The sequence below is a fragment of the Prionailurus bengalensis genome, chromosome A1 (assembly GCF_016509475.1).
Source record: "Prionailurus bengalensis isolate Pbe53 chromosome A1, Fcat_Pben_1.1_paternal_pri, whole genome shotgun sequence".
Classification (NCBI taxonomy): domain Eukaryota; kingdom Metazoa; phylum Chordata; class Mammalia; order Carnivora; family Felidae; genus Prionailurus; species Prionailurus bengalensis.
Window position 1 is genome coordinate 20,107,078 of NC_057343.1, and position 21,144 is coordinate 20,128,221.

A 21,144-nucleotide genomic window follows, 5' to 3' on the forward strand; every position below is an offset into this window, starting at 1 on the left:
AGGAACCCGTAGTCTTGAGTATTCTTCTAAACAGCAACTGGAATTTAATGTAGCAGCAAACCCCCAAAAGTGTAGCGAATATTAAATAGTTTCATCTCTGTAGAGTTCCTGACATAGTGTCTACCACTGTGTTTAAGGGTTAAACTATGATGGTGAGCAGGGATGTGTTTAGGCCAAAACCCTAAACTTAGAAAAGCAATCTATGAAATGAATATAAAAGAACTTTGGCATAAAGTTTCAGTATTATGACATCCATTCAAAGATGTTGACAGATTGACGGACCATGTGCTTTAATGGAACACCCATGGGTGGTTCAAAAGTGGGTAAGACAGCCCTTGCCATTTAGGAGTTTATAGTCCTTGGCAGAATTTTAGGTGAAAACTTGAAACTGAACTAGCACTCTTAACCATTTTTTCTGTCTCCATATGCCCCTCCCCATCTTGTTAACTGGAGTTGAGAATTTAAATTATAAGTATGCAATTTTATAAAGGCTACTTGCTGCTGCTTTTTCAGTGGCCAGTACCAAAAGCTAGTCACGTACTTTCTAAGCTTTATGTTTGATATCTTAATGGGAACTTTTACCAAAACTTCTGTGTTTACCAAGTTATTTTATCTTGATTGATATATGATGAAATATGTGTATTAATGAGTGGTAGAATATTTTGGTTTGGTTTAGCATATCTTGATACCGTAAACTGCAGTAGAAAAATATTGAATAAGAGTGCATAGAAAAGCCACTAATTGTTTTCTTTGCTTCTGTTGTTTTAAGAATATGAAAGAATCTTCACTTTACTGAAGCATGTGCAAGGCAGTTTACAAACAAGACTAATATTTTTGCAAAATGTCATTAAAGAAGCATCAAGGTAAATAATCTGTTGTACATTATGAAATGATTATGAAATGAGTCCCCAGTTTACAGTCAGTGTTGTAACAGTTGTGACTGTTATAACAGTATCTGTACTTGTTGTGTTATGCATGCATATGACACAGCCATGTGTGTCCTCCTCCTCCTCTGTTTTAGTTTATTGAAAGAAATTCACTTAAAAAATAGCCACACACAAATTCTTCACCAATTATGGACCTTTTCTCCCTGTAGATTATAGATACTTGCATAATTCTCATTGATCCTACTCTGTGCCTTTTTGGGGTCTTTATATTTTATAGCCTTCAGCTTTTCTCCTTTATATATTTGGACTACAGTTGATATTAATCAGTGATTAGAAATAACCTTGGAAGACAATATTTGAATGCTGTTCATTTGTACGTGGGAAAACATGTAATTAAGGGGAGCAGAGTTGGACAAATGGGCCTTATTCTGATTGCTTCAGTAGCCCAGGATTATGTACTTTAATACAAGGAATGTGGATCAAGATTATAAATGGTAACTATGAAGTGCAATTAACTGGAAAGCATAGTTGTATGAGTAGTGAGTACACAAAACATTTTTCCTTGAAGACCTTCTTTAGTATTATAAGAAAACTTAGGGTTATCTCCTCTGACCTTTCAAATATACACAGCCTTTAAAAGTCCCCCAGTTTCTTCCATGCTATTCTTAAAGGCATTTTTAGATAGAGCGGTTACTTGGTTTTTTTTGTTTGTTTGGGTTTTTTTTGGAGTAGCTAGAGCATACACCACTTTGAGGGTTCAAAATAAGGCAGTAACTTTTCATGTTACTTATTTTGAGTATTTATTCTTTATGTAACATTCTGTCAGCTCAAACTTCATCATGGATTTAGCTATATTCCTGGTGGCCTGCACTCTCTACTTCTAACAGCTTTTAGAGAGTTGTGTAATATTATGGTGGCTATTCATATTAATATACAAGTAGAGAGGAAGTAGATATAGATTGGACAGTGTTTTTGGATATTCTAAAAAGCATCAGCAGTATTAATAACTTATGTAGACGAATGCAATTTTAGTCTACTATATTAGTGAAGAAAATTTTAAATGCCACTTGAACTTTCAATGTTTGCTATATTATCCCATACTGCAGATGTCTAATTATCCTTGATTTGTTAGCTTTCAAACTGTAATAGTAGAACACCAGGGTTTTTAAACGTTACTATCCAACTGTCATTTCTTCTTCCCTTTTGTGGGGATTATATTCATACTTTGTTCACATTCTTTCAACGTACAACTTTTAAAGAGCATAGGAAGTACGGGCACTTGGGTGGCTCAGTCAGTTAAGCGTCCGACTTCAGCTCAGGTCCTCATCTCACAGTTCGTGAGTTCGAGCCCTGCGTTGGGCTCTGTGCTGACAGAGCCTGGAACCTGCTTCGGATTCTGTGTCTCTCCCTCTGTCTCTGCCCCTCCCCAGCTTGTTCGTTCTCTCTCTCTCTCTCTCTCTCTTTCTCTCTCTCTCTCTCTCTCTCTCTCAAAAATAAGCATTAAAAAAAAAAAATTAAAGAGCATAAGAAGCTATTGGAATCATTGCTTTAGGAGTCCAAATTTTGTTGGAATATTTGTAACCCTTGTAAATGTTAGGGTTTTTTTTCTTTTTGGTTGTGGAACAAATATCTGACTTCCACTGTACCTGGGCCTGGATTATTTGTTTTAGGAACAAACTGCAATTCTGCACTGATAAAATAATTTGCTTATTATCTTCCAGTGGATTTTATATATCATAAAGTTGTTGTTTTTCATTTTCATTTTACTTTGAAAAATCTTCCCAAGGCAGTTTCTGTCTTTAAAAAAAGCATTATACTGATCTACATCCATTAAAAAGAAATTGAGAGTGCTATCACTTATTTTTTTATACAGGTTTAAAAAGCGAATGCTAATAGAACAACTGGAGAACTTCTTGGATGAAATTCATCGACGAGCCAATCAGATCAACCATATTAATAGCAATTAAAAGAAAACAGAATGTGGCCACTTATTTCACTATCTTCTCCAAATACAAAGTAAATACAAGACTGTTGTGATCTTGAATTCATTTTTTGACATGCATTGTTGGCTATTTGAAATACTAAGAGCAAGTCTACAGATCCTTTTTCCATCATTTTACAGTGACCTTTTCTTCATTTTGGTTTATTTTTGTAATGTGAAAAATATCACTCTAAAACACATTTTTATTTAACAAACTAAAAATATTCCTCCAAATCTCTTGCTTGTCATTGACTCTTGCGTGTCAATTTCCCTCAGGTTCTATTTTCTTAAACCAACCTTTAAAATTGTCACCTCTGTTAAGGTTGAACTTTGCCAAAAAAAAAAATAATAAAAAGTTACTTTGTAATTTTTGGGGAAAAAAGCACATACATTAAAACTAGGTAATGTTTTGTATATACAGTTATTTTGGATATATTATTGTAAGTTGTACAAATGTATTTTGAAGAATATTTAAGAAAAGCACTTTTGTTATTCCATCAATAAATGCTCTATTTTACTCTTGTGTGGTTTAGGAAATAATCACATTTAAAGTAATCATTTAAAACCATCTTAAGGATAATGGAATTTTAAAGGCCTTGCTTTTTAAGCATTGGACATACACCACTTGAAGTTCATATTTGTTAAAGCTAACTGTAATTATCTGTTACATAATCTGCATTGTCTTTTTACTCTATGTTCTTAGATTTTGTTGGCTACACCAACATACTCCCATTTCTGCCTAGATAATAGAAAAGATGGGATCTGTGGCAAATAGGCAGACACTTTAAAAGCTGTTTTAAACGCAGACATCTTTGACATTATTGGTTTCCTTACTCCCCTTCAACGTCTTTTTCCGTTCTCACTAGGATTATGGGTGGCACTAAGTTGAAGCTGCCAGTTAGGGAGGTGTAAGTTTGGGGCACACCACATAGTCTGAAATGGCCAGCCTTTAGCAGCTTGATGCCATGCTTACAGAAGTCCCACAACAAATTGGGAGTTCAAAGGGGATCTCTTTGTTTTCCTCTGCTGTTCTTACACTTAAACTCTTCATTTTGTTTAGAAGCTAAATGGAAAGGAAACATTTAAGATGACTTTGCTCATTTTGTATTCCCCCTGAAATACCCAGGATAAGGAAAAACCAACACTATTCATTGTCCACTCTCAGTCCAACGCGACCTCAGATGACTTCACTGAGGACGTTGACCCTGTGACCAGACTCCTCACTCACCTTTCATAGATCACTGCTGTGCCTTGTAGTGCTTTTGGGGTAACCAATAGAAAAGAAGGTTAAAATACATTTAGATTAACAGAGGGCAAAATAAATTTATAAAATTATAGTAAAATTGATGGAATTTTAGTTTCATAATATTTGAAAATCACATACCCTTATCTTTTTACACTTTCGCGGAACATTTTTAAAATTTCAGGGGTATAGCAGAATGCAATTGTAACTTTTTATGAAGAAAAGCATAGTTGACAGTGGAGAACATGCTTGAGATCTCTTAATTTAGTCTAGGGGATTTGAAACGCTCCCAATACTGAAGACAAATCCTGTCAAGAAAAAGAAGCATTTAATGTAACGTTACATAGTATTTTCATATGCAATTCTTTAAACCTTTTTTACCTCTACAAAATACCTTTAAAGCAGGATATCATTTCATAGATGGAATTGTCAAGGTAATTACCTGCAGTCACTGCTAAATTCAGGAGCTACACAAAATCCAGAATATATTGTCTGGATTTAATTGTCTTGAATTATGTATATTTAGATTCTGAGATTAATAGAAGGGATTGCAAGTCATTCGGATAAAAGTTCATACTTAACAAGAATATTTAGGAAGGGGATTCAGTCTATTCCGATGTTTAGCAGCTTTCCTTATCAGGAAGTTCTTATTTCCATTTTATAGATTGCTCCGGAGGTGATCATCTTTAAACCCTTCACCTTGATTACATTCTGGGGATGAATCTGGGAAGAGCAGTTTGTTCAGTCTCCTCTTTCTGTCCTTAATCTCTCTGTCACCATACTCGATAGCCTCATCCAAAACCTAGTCATAAGGTTTCAAACTAATCAAAACTCAAGCTTGATATCCCATCTCGAAGGTTTTTTACATTTTAAGAAACTGGGCATATTAGTTAAATTAGTGAAATACTATAGAATTCTTGTAAGCAACGGGGGGTTGAATTTAAGGGGAATATCCTGTCTTTTTTGGCCCTCTAGGTCACTGGGTGACTTTAGGCTAGACAAATGATATTCTCTAACAGTTTAATCTTGAGATTAAGATCGTTTTTCTTAACGTTCCCATATGTGTCCCATTTGTCAATGGATTCATTATTTGCCCTTATCAGTAAGCTGTGTCCATTTGGTGTACTGAAGGCTGAGACTGATTTCTATCTCTTCGACACCCCTCTCACCAGGAGAGTAGTCACTGTGCCGTGTGTGGTGTGGGCAAGTACCTCCCAGAAAGAGGTAAATAAATTCACAAAGACTATTCAGATGTGCGGCGGATTATGGAACTGGTTTTGGATTAGCCTTTTATGTTCATGTGTTTACTGAGGCAGTTCTGAAAACTCGTATCATCGAAACAGTGGTGTGTCCTTTACTAGTGCAGAGGTTTTACGTCATTGTTACGCAGCTGAATTCCAAAAGAGATATCGGTCTCTTTAACTGTCATCAACTTTTATTGGCTATCAGCTTTTGACAATGACCTTCCTATTTGCATTTAGTCCTGTCTCTGTTTCTTGAGGGAGTAGAGCCTGTCACTTTTTTCATCTTTCATTTTTTGGACATGTATCCTTTCTAAGAGAGGGCTCTCTGTTGCCTGTTCTGAGTGATAAGTGACAATTTCATCTAATAAACATGGGGATGGAATGATCATGGTGAAATCCTAGGAGGATATATTCTGTTGATGGACTTTTTCTCCCCAAATAATCCCCCAATAGATTATTTCCTAGTGAATGATTATCTTCATCCTTTTTGTCACAAAAGTGTTCCTTTGATTTCCAGCACAAGTTACAGCAGTATGCAAATGATTCTCAGATAAAATGATGTTGACAGTATTTCCTTAACAATTTGTGTAAAACTTATGCGTAATTTTCATTATTCTAACTTTTGACTTTTTTTCTCTCCATAAATAAAAATAATGCCTGATGTTTAGTTAAAGTAGATCCACTTTTGCTTGATTTTGTTAGTCTTGTTCCATCCTATTTCTTTTTAACACATTGTTTCGACTTGCCAACAACTCTTTACTGAGAATCTCTTTTCCTTCCTAGGCTGATAAATAATGGGGAGGGGGAAAGGGGGAAACACAGAGAGGAATACTTAGAATCCTTTTTCATCGCCGAAATGAGAGGAGCTCCGCTTGTCCCTCTGATGTGCTGAGGCTTTGCCTGGTCCATACCATTTCTGGCTTAAGATGAGGTTGTATAGTGGAACTAAGAAGTACTTGGGCAAACACTTGATTTTGGTGTAATTTCGGCCAGCTTGAGAAAGACCAACAGAAAAACTATAGAAATCTAGGTGCATTCACTAGAATACTGGGGTTGCTGAGTCGAAAGACTCCTTGGACACACGAGTGCCCTGAAGGAGCTATATCTTTTGTCCTACAGTGATGAGAAAGTGAGGCAACAATGGGGGCCGGGTGGGGGGGGGGGGGGGGGGAGTCCAGATGAATCACTTACATTACTTTCATGATCTTTCTGAGTCTTCCCCAGCAGTAGAAACCTGAATTTTTAAAAATCCACATCAACAAAAAAAATGAGCCGAAAAGCCAAAAACCACACGGAGGGTATTAGTTTCCTTTGTAGTTAAGAAATGTTCCCCTTTCTCAGGATACACGACAAGAAACTGGGAAGCTTCTGAAGCACCATAGAAACTAGCTAGAAGGAATGCTTGTTTTAGGCTGCAGTGGACAAATGGGCGCTTGTTGCTAGAGAGATGCTGATAAATATTTAATATATCTGAATGGTGTCCAGAAATACTGTCATACCTGTGTTGGGTTCTCTCAGGAAAAAGAAGAATGGCCGATCTGCTTTAAAAAAAGGAATCCGAGACCTTTTCAGTAACAACAGAGCTGCAGGAGGGAAAGAATAGGAGACTATTACATTTTTTTATTCATTTGAGGGAAGTCACTATTAAAGTTGGAGCCGAAGTCAGTTATATCCCTTGATTTCTGAAGAAATCAGAACATCCTAATGTATTTGTGTAGTGTTGTGATGGGGTACAAATGGGAAAATTAAAGAGAAAAGATGCCACTTAGCAACCCTGTGTCCCATTTTCAAAATGTTCCATGGAATGAATTCCTTACTGAAGGTAATTTTCAGAATGACTTCATCCCTTGTTTATGGGGATGATGGTACAAATCCTTTTCAAACTGGATTTCTCTTCTCTCGCCATTTTTCAAACTCTTTGTGTTAACCTTCCTTTTTAAAAAATGCTATACCACATATACCACATCTGGACTTGGGGTTTTGAGTGGGAAAGTTTAGAAATGTGGAGATTGAACTGGATAAACCTAACAAAGGCATAGAAGGGCAAGAGGTATGACTTGAGCACTGCTGACCCCTTGATGAACATACCGGTGGCTGTAGACGCCTTGCTGCCTTCCTCGGAAACCTCAATCTTGGCTTTGTGGATCGCTTCAGAAACATAAAAGCCATCTTGGCCTAATCCCAAGAAATAAAAGTGTGAATTGCTTATTTCCATTTTTAATGCATTTGGCTTAAGGATTTGAGTGTACTTTTAAAGAACGCACTTAATGACAGTCTCATGCTGCTTACTATAGCTAGGGAGAGATTTGTTTGGAAAATTCTGAAGCTGCGATTTTTTTTTTTTTTAATTTTTTTTTTTCAACGTTTATTTATTTTTGGGACAGAGAGAGACAGAGCATGAACGGGGGAGGGGCAGAGAGAGAGGGAGACACAGAATCGGAAACAGGCTCCAGGCTCTGAGCCATCAGCCCAGAGCCTGACGCGGGGCTCGAACTCCCGGACCGCGAGATCGTGACCTGGCTGAAGTCGGACGCTCAACCGACTGCGCCACCCAGGCGCCCCTGAAGCTGCGATTTTTTATGTAACTTTCAAAACTCCGATTTGGTGAGTTTAATAAATAACACCTCCCAAATTAATATTTAGAGCTGGGCCCTGTTTTTTCGATGTTAATTTTCCTGAGTAACTTGTAGTTAATATTGAAATCCTCAGCCAGTATTTTCACCAGAGGATGTGTCAAAATGCAGATTCTGGAGTCCAAGAATCCTTTTTCAGCCAGCTTCTGAGGTGGTTTCCCTTGAATGCTTTCTTGGACTGCATTTTCAGAGCCACTTTTAAATGACAGTTACAGGTTTGTACTATGGGCCTTAAAAGGCATAACTCAGTGTATTAAAAATGTGTCTCAAGCTGCATTCTATATACTGAGGTATATCAGTTAGGCAATTAACTTGCATGGGCTAGCATCTGGAAAGATAATGAGAGGTCAGAACTATAATAGTTGTGTGCTATCAACTTCAAAGATGTAAGCTTAGCAAATAGGAATAGGAGTGATTAAGTTGGAGGAACTGACAGGTTTTTGTAATTTAACCATTAATCATTTTTAAACAGCTCTCCACAGTGAAATGGTACTTGACGACATAATATTGAAGGAAAGTAAGAACCTTTAGAACTAGAAGAAACTTCAGAAGTCAGTTATACCAACCCTTTCATTTGAGAATGAGCTGTTAAGTGACCTGAAGTCATGCACTTGATAGAAGTAGAAACTGGGCATTTGCAGGTTTTCTGACCGTGCAGCACCCATTTCTACCCCACCCCTCCACACAAACAATGCCACCTTTCAAAAAGTGTATTCTAGTCACCTCTCGCATGCCACTGGAAAGGGGTCTGTGGCATGAGCCTTAAAATAGTCATTTCAATATACATGTTGTATTTAGAGAGAGCTGTGTTTCATCTTAGACTAATTAAATTGTTTTGCATTTTTCATGCACATACAAGGAGAAGCAAATGAATGTCGTGAGAGCATAAAACCAGCCGAGTATAGGATATGCAGCAGGTTCATCCATCTTCTAAATAAGGTATACCCAGGAAATTGTGAGTTGGCTGTATTTGTTGTAAGAAACAGTTATTTTCCAGCATCATTGAAGGGGACCAGACAAGGGCCAGAGGAAGGGAAAAATCAATGGAAACATTGATCTGGTATCATTTGTCCTAAAACCAGTAAAGAATCTGATTTATTTAGATTTATTTAGAGACCAAGTTGGTTCTCTAGGATCTGTAGGATCTTTTAGAAAGTAAATTTATCTCTAATTAATTGTCTTTCTCATTCGTTGAACGAACAAATGCAGTGCCAGAGTTAGAATTCTGTGGATGAAAAAAAATGATTCTTTGATGGTCATGAGGTTTTACTAATCTGTGATTTCATGACTATGGTATGGTGTCTGAACATTTAAAATAAGTGTTAATGAAGTTAGCAGAAGTTCACTATGAAACTCTGTATCAGCTAAAATGTAGTAAATGTGGTTGTGTTAGAGACCAGGCACCTTGACACAGTGTGAAAAATGGGACCAATTGGTATGAGTGAGGCTTTGGTTAGATAGACTTGGCTATTACAATTTCTGGATACTGGAGTCAAGGAGCTTCATTTAAAGAGCTTTTCTCCATCACACTACAGGAGTGGCCCGATAATTGACAGTCACATGTTGGTACAGCCAAGAGCCGTGGCCTGTCTTGCCCCAGCATCCACACCTCTCTTAAATTATATCTCTGGTAACACTTAACATTTCAGAAGACCAACATTTGTGATCAAAATAAGAATTCAGGAGTCATCTGTAGGTTTGCGTTTTTCTTCTTGTGTGATCTTGTATTACAGATCCCTGTTTGCTTGCTTTTGTCAAGTAGCTACTGAAATGTTATGCAACTAATGAAGTCAACCTAGAAGAATCCAAGCACGGAGGAATCTTCCTACTTTAGGCTCATCTTTTCCTGTTGGCATTGTTGGCAGTTGCCTTGTGCCATTGAGGGTCATACAACCTGTTTTCCCCAAATTTGTTCCCAGGTTGTTTATAGGTGCTATTCTATAAAAAGGGTTCCATGATGAATTAAGATGGGAAATGCAGGTTGAATAGTTTTGTGCTTTTGTTTTCACTAGTGGACTTCTTAGAGCTGATTATTTGCTATTGTTTGTAGTGAATCTCTGCAGGAAGACTGCAATATGTAGTGTTTAACCATAGAAAGACCCACACCATCCCCTGTCTCTAAATTGACCAGATTAGCATTCTGGGAAAGTGTAGCCCCCTATAAACCATTTGCTCCTATATTACATTTCATTATCCAAAGCAAAGTAGTAAGATTCTTCCTACCCTTCCTCCTGGCATACTCTCCACTCTTCCATAGTATTGTCAAGTGTTTATGTCAAACTTTCTTTTTAGATTATTAGCTTCTAGAAGGCAAAAGCTATTTTATCAGTTTTAAACCTTTTTTACTTCACCTAACATAATAATGCTTGTTACATCTATGTGTTCAGTAAACGTTGGATGAGTGAATAATAGGCACTCCTCATGTTGTACATTTGTTTCATTTCTCCATAAAACAGCTGCCTTAATATTCTTTAATCTGATTTCACCTGTAAGGAAATGTTGGTTGGTATCTATAAAATCATAGGGGTACAGTACAGAATAGGTCTTCGGCAAGTTTCACCCAAACGACTGTTTCAGTGTTCGTAGAGACCATCATTCTTTGTTCGTAGAGACCTCTTTCCCCTTTGTTCGTAGAGACCATCATTCTTTGTGTGTGGTTGATCAGTCTCAAAAGGCTTAAGAGTCTTCTTCATAATGACATTGTGTAAACACAAGACTCGGAAAATGTAAACCAATATCCCAACATTTGATCCTCAGCTTCTCATAATGTAGGATAAACATCATTTGCTGTGTTATTTGCCTTTCCAATTATTATTACTTACTATTGACAAATTTAGTGGCTTTAAAAAAGTTATTACCAGAATTTCCTTCTAGTTTATCTTTCTCCTCTTTTTATTGCTTAGTTGTAAAATATGGAATGTGTCCGTAAAATATGGAATGTAAAATATGGAATAGCACCGAGCCCAGGATATAGAGAGAGATTACTAAAAAGAATCTGAAATTGCCCCTGAAGCCAGGATGTGGTTTGTTGCTTTCTCTATTCTCCTCTTGTCCACTTCTCTTGCCACCCTAGCTTTATTGGATTATAACTGATATAACATGTAAGTTTAAGGTGCACAATGTGATGATTTGATATATGTATATACTGCAAAATGATTACCACAATAAGATTAGTTAACACATTCGTTGCCTCACATAGTTACAATTTTTTTTGCGTGTATTAAATTGTAAGATCTATTGTCTTTGCAACTTTCAAATAGACAGTACAGTATTGTTGACTATAGTCACCATGCTGTACATTACATCCCTAGAACTTATAACTGGGAGTTCATACCCTTTGACCACCTTCACTCAACTCCCCAACTCCCCCGCTCCTTGCCTCTCGCAACCATCAATCTACTCTGTATTTCTATGAGGTTTGATTTTGGTTTAGGTTCCACATGTAAGTGAGATTATATAGTGTTTGTCTTTCTGTATGATTTTTTTCACTTAGCATAATGCCCTCAAGGTTTTTCTATGTTGTTGCCAATAGCAGGATTTCCTTCTTTTTTATGGCTAAATACTATTCCATCAAAATATATATACCACAGCTTCTTTATCCATTCATCCATTGATGGACACTTAGGTATTTTTTCTGTATCTTGGCTATTGCAAATAATGCTGCTGTGAACACGAGGGTGCAGTTATCTCTTTGACAGTGATTTAATTTCCTTTGAATACATACTCAGAAGTAGAACTGCTGGATCATGTGGTAGTTCTATTTTTATTTTTTGAGGAACCTCCATAGTGCTTTCCATCGTGGTTGGACTGATTTACATTCCTCTCAATAGTGCACAAGGGTTCCTTTTTCTATATCCTTGCCAGTATTTATTTTTTGTCTTTTTGATAATAGCCATTCTAACAGGTATGAGGTGATATCTCACTGTAGTTTTGATTTGCATTTCCCTGATGATTAGTGATATTCACCATATTTCCATGTGCTTGTGGGCCATTTGAATAATCTTATTGGGAAAAACGTTCATTCAGATACTCTGTCCCATTTAAAAATCAGATTATTATTATTTGCAATTAAGTTGTGTGAGTTCCCTATATATTTTAGATATTAATCTTTTAGATATGTGGTTTATAAATATTTTCTCCCATTCTGTAGGTTGCCTTTTCATTTTGTTAGTTGTTTTTCTTTTGCTATGAAGATGCTTTTAGTTGGATGTAGTCCCACTTGTTTATAGCTTTTGTTGCTTATACTTTTGGTGTCAGATCCAAAAAATCATTGCCAAGACCAATTTCAAGGAACTTTTCTCCTATGTTTTCTTCTAGGAGTTTTATGGTTTCAGACATTTAAGTCTCTAATCCATTTTGAGTTAATTTTTGTGAATGTTATAAAATAGGGGTCCAGTTTTATTCTTTTGCATCTGAATATCCAGTTTTCCCAGCACCATTTATTGAAAAGACTATCTTTTCCCCATTGAGTAATCTTGGCTTCCTTGTCAAATATTAGTTGACTGTATATACATAGATTTAGTTCTGGGGTGTTGATTCTGTCCCATTTCCCTATGTGTCTGTTTTTATGCCAGTACCTTACTGTTTTGATTACTATATATTCATAATACAGTTTGAACTCAGGAAATGTGATCCCTTTAGCTTTGTTTTTTTCTCAGGATTGCTTTGGATATTTGGGGATTTTTTTGGTTCCATATGAATTTTAGAGTTGTTTTTTCTATTTCTGTGGAAAATGTTATTGGCATTGGCATTTTGGTAGGGAGTGCATTGAATCTGAGGATTTATTTGGGTAGAATAGACCCTTTAACAATATTAATTTTTCTGATCCATGAACACAGGATATTTTTCCATTTATTTGTATATTTTTCAATTTCTTTCATCAATGTGCTGTGGTTTTCAATGTAGAGATAGTTCACCTCCCTTGGTTAAATTTATTCCTAAGTATTTTAATGTTTCTGATGCAACTATCAATGAAATGGAATTGTTTTCTTTATTTCTTTTTCAGGTACTTCATTGTTAGTATAAAGAAACACAACTGATATTTGTATGTTCATTTTGTATCCTGCAACTTTACTGAATTCGTTGATTTATTGTAATTATGTGCCACTATTACAATATTAGAGAATCTAATTTTGACTATATATTTACCATTACCAATAATTTTTATATATTCATACATTTTTACAACATTAATTAGCATCCTTTTATTTCAACTTGAAGAATGTCCTTTAGCATATCTTGTAAGGCAGGTCGAGTGGTGATAAACTCCCTTAGTTTTTGTTGGTTTGGAAAACTTTTATCTTTGCTTCACTTATGAAGGAAAACTTTGCCAGGTATATTATTCTTGGTTGACAGGGTTGGTTTTTTTTTTTCCCCCTCCAAAATTTTGTATATGTCATTCCACTATATCCTGGCCTGTAGTTTCTGTTGAGAAATCCATTGGTCATCTTATGTGGGTTCTCTTGTATGTAACTTGTTTCTTCTCTCTGGCGGCTTTTAAAGTTCTTTGACTTTCAACAATTTAATTATAATGTGTCTTGGTGTAGCCTTTTTTGGGTTCAACCTATTGGGATTCCTTGGGCATTATGAATCTGGAACCCCCTTTCATCTCCCCATGTTTGGAAAGCTTTCAGCCATTATTGCTTTAAGTAGTTTCTCTTTTTTACCCCTCATTTTTTGGAATTCTCATTATGAGTATATGTTTTTTTCTGTGGAGTCCCCAATTCCTATAGGCTTTCTTCAGTCTTTCATTCTTTTTTTTTTTTTTTTTTTGCTCTTCTGACTAGATAATTTCAAATGACTTATCTTCTAGTTCATTGATTCTTTCCTCTGCTTGGCTGAGTCTGTTGTTGAAGCTCTTTTTGAATTCTTTGGTGCAGTCATTGTACTCTTCAGCTTTAGGATCTCTGTTTAGTTTTTTTGTTTTGTTTTGTTTGATGGTTTCTATTTCTTTCTTGAACTTTTAATTTTGTTCATGCATTGTTTTCCAAATATTGTTTAGTTGTCTGTGTGTTCTTGTAGTCTGCTGAACTGTTTTAGGAGGATTATCTGAATTCTTTGCCAGACAGTTCATACATCTCCATTTCTTTAGGGTAGTTATTGGAGCTTTATTCATTTCTTTTGATGATGTCATATTTTTCTGATTTTTCATGATCCTTGCTTCTTTGTATTGGTATCTGTGCATTTAAGTAAGTAGTCTCCTTTTCCAGGCTTTACAGGTTTGCTTTGGCAAGTAAAGACTTTTACCAATTAGCTGATAGCATTTGTGGGTAGGTGGGGCTTGCTATCAGGATCTCTATTTGGGCAAAGCCTTTCCATGTGCTCTGAGGTTGCAGGGGGTGCTGCTGGCTGGGTTCTGTGGTTGGGTGGGACTGCTGGTTGGGTTCTGTATTCAAGTGGGTCTGCTGGGTGGGCTCCCTGTTTTGGTGGGGCTTCTGGCTATGACCCACTGTCAGGTTAAGCCACTAGCCCTGCAATCAACTCTGGTCAAATGGGGTTGTAGGCTGTGTTCCCTGACAGAGTAGTGCCACTGGTTGGACACCATGACTGGGTAGTTATGGGATGGGCTCCACGATCCTTCCTGGTCAGGTGGAGTCTCACACTGTGATTCCCAAATGGATGGTGCTGCCGGCTGGACTCCATGTTCAGGTGGGGCTGCCAGCTGTGCCCTGAAGATGGGTGGGGATGCAGACTGGGCTCTGTGACTTGGTAACACTGTGGGCTGGGCTGCAAGGCTTCCCAAGGTCATTTCTTCAGGCTCTTTGTTTACTTGGGGGTAGGGGATATGCTCAACAGTTGGGCAGGGCTGCTGGCCAGGATCTCTGCCCAAGCACAGCTGTAGGATGGGCTTCTCAGCTATCTGAGTTCTCTGGTCAGGCTTCCTCAATGGATGGGACTTGAGATTATGCTTAGGTGTCGGGCAGGGCTGTGAATTCACTTTTCTTCAAGGTAGAGTGGTAGTACGGTCCATTGATTAGGTAGTATAGTCCACTGACTGTAGAATCAGGCAGAACTGCCAACCAAGCTCTCTAGCCAGATGGGGTAACCAGGCTGGCTTTGTAAGTGGGAATTGCTTTTAGCTGAGGTCTTTGCTTGGGTACTGCTACAGGCAGGAACATGGTCTGCCAAGGTTTGAAGGCTGGTTCAGGTAAGGCTTGCCCTCCCGCCCCATCTCTATCTGATTATTAGTTATCTCCAGGAGGCAAGATCTGAATAGACCTTCTAGAAAGTGTCCTGGAAGAGTTGGGTGTCCACCTTGGCTCCCTTTTCTCACTGGAGAAACTGTAGTAGGCCTGGAAGGGCCCTCTTGGTGCACTGCCGTGTCAGCCTGGAGGAAGGGTGATGCAGTCCGAGTGTAGCTGCTCCTCTTACCTTTCTAATGTGGTCCTTCTCAGTCTCTGTGGTTCAGAGGGGTGCTTCAGCTTCACATCTGGGAGCTGGGATTTTCACAGTGGTGACTTGTCTATGGATAGTTGTTAGGTGGCCTACTTGGGAGGGGAACTGAAGTTGGGAATGATCTAGCTGACAATCTTGCCGACCTAGTGTAGTGCTGATCAGTCATCTGGTGTGGCATAAGTTAACTTCAGTATGCAACCAAACAACTATGTGTGCTTTGCTCATTTAAGTTGTAGTAACTTGGAGCTTGTAGTTCTTACCGAACAGAGTTCAGAACCTAATTACTCCTTTGTAAAAGTCAAGAATAAGATAGTTTCTTCAAAGGTTTAAGTTTGTGCAAAAGAAGTATTTCTTGGATTAGGAAGCATGGGTTTGTATCAAAGCCTGCTGATCCTTCTGATTACTCAAGAAGTAAATCTCTAGCTGATATCTTTAGTGTAAGTGAAACTGGAATCACTCTTAAAAGCTTTATAACATGTAGTATCAAGGGTGCCTGGGGAGAAAAATGATAGCCTAGGCTCAGTTGGGCCTTAAGATGATATTGAACAAGTTTTTTTCAGGCAGCAAAAAAGGATTTGATGCCATGAAGGAAGAGATAGGTGAGTAGTGACTTTTAAATGTGGAAGGAGAACTTGAGTAAAGTGATTCTGGGCATTGGAACCAAATGGAGAGGAAAGGCCAAATGTCCTGTAGTTTGAGCTTCTGTCAATAGTACAAAACTACTTGGTAACTTCTCGTTAATTGTAAGAAGGGAGACCAGCATTTTCTGATGACTTATTTTCTGGCATGCTGTCTGCTGATAGTTTGCGATATGTTGAGGAATTTTATTTCCATAAGTAAGATATGAGATGGGTGGTAGCGACCTCATTTTAGGAATGATGAAACTATTTGTTAGACAGAGTCAGTCACCATGTCTCTATAATTAAGTCAACAGCCCACTTAAGCATAGAAGTGACTAGTCTCTTGATTATGTTTAAAGAAGGGCATTGGAAAGCAATACTTTAGTTGGTAAACTTTATCCGTAAAGGTCAAGATACTAAATACTTTAGCAACTGCAGGCCATATAGCGTCTGTTGCAACTGCCTAATTCTGCAGTGTAGCAGGAATACAACCATAGATGATCTGTAAAAAAATGGGAGTGGCTATGTTTCATTAAAACTTTATAAAAACAGGGATGGGTCATTATTTGGTGATACATCTTATTAGAGGAACAAAACTTTATGGGAGAAGATAAGGCTGATGTGTTTTATCACGTAAGATATTTGAATTCAAGCTTCATACTTGGCACATGCTAACTGCTTGATAAGTAGTTAACAACTTAAATCAATGAGCCTATATTTCTGCTGATTTGAACAAATATACATAGACCTTAATTGCATTATAAAAAAGGTACCAAAAAAAAATGTTCTTTCTAAAGTAGGTTGCTTGTTACATCTTGTCAGGAGAGCTTATGGGCCTTGAAAATCTTTACCAGTAGGGGAGCTGCATGATGTGGGTCAAGCTCAGTCCTGTTTGAGGACACAGGATTAATGGCACTTTGAGATGTACTTCCAGGACATAAAGGCAGAGAGATTAAGAGCTATGAAGGAACAATCAATGTCATAGTGATTAACTGAATGTAGTGTTGTAGAAGAAAAGGTAAAAATGGCCCCAGAGTTTTGAACTAGAATGATCAAAAGAAGAATAGTATCATCATCAACAACAGGAATGCCCTAGCTGAGGTCTGGAGTCACAAGAAGACACTGTGATTGCATTTTGTACATTATTACAGATAGAACATACTGAAGTTCTTAATCCCTTCCTCTTTCCTTGACCTCTGATCCTTTCACTCTACTGTTCTTCTATTCCCTACAGTGTCAGATTATGCCTGCGTCACCATGGAAATTTTCTGGTTGAGTCATTCAACCAAGTCAACAATATTTATTGGATATCCACAGTGTGCCAAGCATTGTTGGGGGCACTGTGCCCAAACTTGACTAGTGCTTTGATTATCTCTTTGCATGTCTAGGTAATGAGTACACAGCTGGTGGGTTTTAAACACTCTAGAATAGATCCTTCCTCCTGTGCTTTATTTGATAAGTAACTGCCATTTAGTCTGTCTGGTCACATCTAAAGCACAAGCCAAGACTGCTTTTGTGGACCAAATTCCTGTGTGTGTGTGTGTGTGTGTGTGATTGCTTAAAAAAGATTTTGAGTAATGCTTTAGAAAACTCTGTGTTATGAGGTTCTAGCATTTTAAGTGGAGATTCTAAACAAAAATAATAAAAAAAAAAATAAAGTGGAGATTCTGAAGCTCTTTGGGCACAGAAAGCATCAAGGTCCATGAAGATGCCGATGGATATTAGTATCCAGAGCAGAAACAAACCTGAGCCTTTGGAGTTAGAAATAGTTTATCTAATGGTCTCTGAGAGGATTCTGGAACATAAGGTTTTGGCATTCCATTCTTTTTAAATATATGATGTAAGTTCCCTGTCAGATCATAAGCAAATACAGTTCCTATTGATTAGTAGTAGCATGTCCACTAGGGGCAAATAAATTTAATATGGACTTTGGGAAGGAGAACATTTTAGGGCAAGGTTACAGGTACGTGAGTAACTTGAAGAAAGGAAGTTGGGTGGTTGAGGGAAAGTTTCAAGGTTAGCTTATTAGAAGCCAGAGGTGATACAAGGAGGGAGGGAGAGGGAGGAGGTAGGAACAAAGGGCGACTGTGAGGCTGGCATGACAGTGGGAGGTCAGAATGAAGACCTCTGTTGTTGAACCACTGTCTCTGGCAGGTTCCTAGTCATGATAGGCAGAGGGAGGGTGAGTTGTATTGTGTTCTATGGCCATTGGCCTCGCCCTGAAGGTTGTCTCCCAAAACGGTGCTTAAAGGTTTCAAGAAACACTCCTCCCCCACAAAGTCCAACTCAAATTTGACTGTTACCTGAAGCAACATATTTTTATATAAAGCAAAGCTCTTTCTTTATCCTTTTAAAAATGTTAACTCTGACTGTACCATTGAAACCTCTGTAGATGAAAATCCCTTAATCAAAGTATGACAAAGCTGCCCCCAAGCACAATGCCAAAAAGCTTGAAAGAAGAAGTGTTACCTGAAATTCCTTTCAAGTTAGCTTTGAGTGGATCAAAAAGATCGGTGACTCCCCAAGAATTTAAAATGCTTTTTAAATTGAAATGATTTTGGATCCTGAATCTAAAAAACAAAAGCAAACCATCAACTTTCATTTAAAAATCTCATTCAAAATATTTTCATACACACCACGACTGCCAAACTCCCTAACTTGGAAGTCAGGGATCTCCAGCCTCATTTCTAGCTTTGTATTTCATAGCTCCTTCTCATAAACCCTACGCACTGACTAGTCTGACCACACAGGGCTCTCTCCCACCTCTGTATCTTTGCTTCTGCTGTTCTTTCCAGGTCTTTTCCATGTCCTTTGATTGCCTTTGAGTTAATACTCTTTCCTCCAAGTCCAATGCAATTGTGATCCCCTCCTCCCCTCTCCAGCTGTTTTGTGGCATTTGGTCTTTAAAGCCCCATTAACACTTTTTCTGTTCTGCTCTTTGGATGTATAGAACATTCTGCTTCCTATTACTGTTATCTATGATATTGTAAATGACTTGAGACGCTATCCCAGTTTTTTTTTAATTTCCTAATAGTAACTAATATTTAATGGGTGCTCACCATGTGCTAGGCACTAGTTTTTTTATGTGGATTACCTATGTGCTTTATGTGGATTATCTAATTTCATCTTCACATAATTATGTTATTATTATCCTCATTTTACAGGTGAAAAAACTGACGCCTAAAGAGATTAAGACACTTGCCCGAGATGACATAAAGAGTACGTGGTGGAGCTCAACTCAAAGCAAGGCTGTTTGAGTGCAAAGCCCGTGCCCTTGACATCTACACTTTGCTACCTCCTGTCTCCTGAGGCATCTCACATAGTAGGTGCAGAAAAGAAGTTGTTGACTAATCAACAACTAATAGAGTGTCTCAATTAACATATTTATATTTGATAAGACATATTTTTCTGTTTTCTGCGTGCAGTGTGTGTCTTTGATGCACAGGAGGGAAGGAATGCAAGTTAAAGTTTTGGTTTTCCTAATAAGTCCTGAGAGCAGGAAGAATCAACACACCAACTTTGTAATATTTCTCCAAGGGCCAGGCATTTGCAATTTTACTGTTCAAGGAGGCTTTAAAAGGATTGCTCACATTATTTTTCTTTGAAAATAAAAAAGTTTGAAATGGCATTTAGACGGTCTTTTTGTATAAACTCTCCAGAACTTGTACAAGAGTAAAAATACTGGAAAAGACCATTTACTATCAAAGGTTTTCATTGCCATACAAGACAATGTGCCCAATATTTTAAACAGAAGTATCAGATTTTCCCATAAATATATGTTTTGGATCTTTAGAACGGTTTCCCAAAAAGATACATATGCTTTCTCCAACTATGCTGACATTCTCAAAACAATTTTGCATTACCTCTTCTGAAATTTTCATAAATGCTTAAAACACATTCTTTTTGAAAACTCTTAATACTGAAACACAGTGGTTAAGAGCATGAACTTGGGAGTTCATTGCCAGGGTTTGAATCCCAGCTCAGCCTCTTACTAGCTGAGTGACCTGGGGTAAGTTACTTTACCTCTCTTTGCCTCAGTTTCCTCATTTGTGAAATGAGCATAATAGTAGTGCTTAGTTCTTAGCTTTGTGAAAATTAAGCGAAATAATTCTTATAAAGTGCTTAGAACAATGCCCAGTACAGCTCATACACTTCAATGCTACCATTGTGGTTTTAGTGTTTCTCAGGAATATTAAGAAAAAGCTAAGGGATATTGGAAGCCAAATATGGTGATTATGGTAGTTGATAAAACTAGGTAATATCATTTTTAGTAACTAAAGGTAATAGTGAGGTATGACCCTAAAAGGCGAGAGTAATTTTTTTTAAGTTTATTTATTTATTTTGAAGAGAGACAGAGAGAGAGAGACTGCGCAAGTCGGAGGGGCAGAGAGACAGGGAGAGAGAGAATCCCAAGCATTATCCGTGCTGTCAGCTCAGAGCCCAACATGGGGCTTGAACTCATGAACCGTGAGATCACGACCTGAGCCAAAATCAAGAGTCAGACGCCCAACCAAATGAGTCACCCAGGCACCCAATTTTTTTTTTATATGGCTATGAAGGCCAGCCCAGAAGAAATGTTTCAAAAATATCTTGAGTGGAAAAATTGCCCTTTACCAAAACCAGACAATGATATCATGAGAAAAGAAAACTAGACAAATATCCCTTATGAATAAAGATGCAAAATCCTCAACAAATACTAGCAAATTGAATCCAGCAATATATAAATCCCATCATGACCAAGTGAGATTTATCCCAGGAATGCAAGGTGGGTTTAACATATGAAAATCAATGTCAAACACCGTATTAACAGAATAAAGGACAAAGGTCACATGATCATCTCAATAAATGCAGAAAAGCGTGTAAAAAAAGCCAACCCTCTGTCATGAAAACAAAAATCACTCAGTAAACTTGGGATATAAGAGAACTTTTTCAACCTTAAAAAGGGTCTCCACAGAAAACCCACAGCTTGCATCATACTGAATGGTAATGGTAAAAGACTGAATGCTTTCCTCCTAAGATCAGGAATCAGACCAGGATGTTCACCACTTTTATTTAACATCGTAATGATAGGTGTGCAGGGCAATTATGCCAGAAAAAGAAATAAAATGCGTCCAGATTAGAAAGGAAGAAGTAAACCTATC

The 21,144-nt window shown here is 37.6% G+C and overlaps 2 protein-coding genes and 1 long non-coding RNA gene across 5 annotated transcripts in view; 2 read left to right on the forward strand and 1 right to left on the reverse strand.

Annotated features, from left to right (window-relative positions):
* INTS6 (integrator complex subunit 6) overlaps positions 1-6,031 on the forward strand; it is a 91,535-nt gene extending 85,504 nt beyond the window's left edge. For both annotated transcript variants that reach the window (XM_043578162.1, XM_043578156.1), the window contains 2 exons: positions 770-863; positions 2,761-6,031. In XM_043578162.1, coding sequence (XP_043434097.1) covers positions 770-863; positions 2,761-2,854 — 188 coding nt within the window. In that variant the 3' untranslated portion in view covers positions 2,855-6,031. The remainder of the gene's footprint in view (positions 1-769; positions 864-2,760) is intronic.
* The window catches only part of SERPINE3 (serpin family E member 3), a 34,779-nt gene continuing 16,905 nt past the window's right edge, over positions 3,271-21,144 (reverse strand). For both annotated transcript variants that reach the window (XM_043578183.1, XM_043578173.1), the window contains exons 6-9: positions 18,473-18,573; positions 7,444-7,530; positions 6,855-6,938; positions 3,271-4,419 (exon numbers count right to left, since the gene is read on the reverse strand). In XM_043578183.1, the coding sequence (XP_043434118.1) occupies positions 4,376-4,419; positions 6,855-6,938; positions 7,444-7,530; positions 18,473-18,573 (316 nt within the window). In that variant the 3' untranslated portion in view covers positions 3,271-4,375. The remainder of the gene's footprint in view (positions 4,420-6,854; positions 6,939-7,443; positions 7,531-18,472; positions 18,574-21,144) is intronic.
* LOC122481919 lies at positions 7,924-19,631 on the forward strand. Its single transcript, XR_006296956.1, has 4 exons — positions 7,924-8,203; positions 8,848-8,927; positions 9,524-9,618; positions 19,168-19,631. It is a non-coding gene; the product is annotated as an uncharacterized LOC122481919 (long non-coding RNA).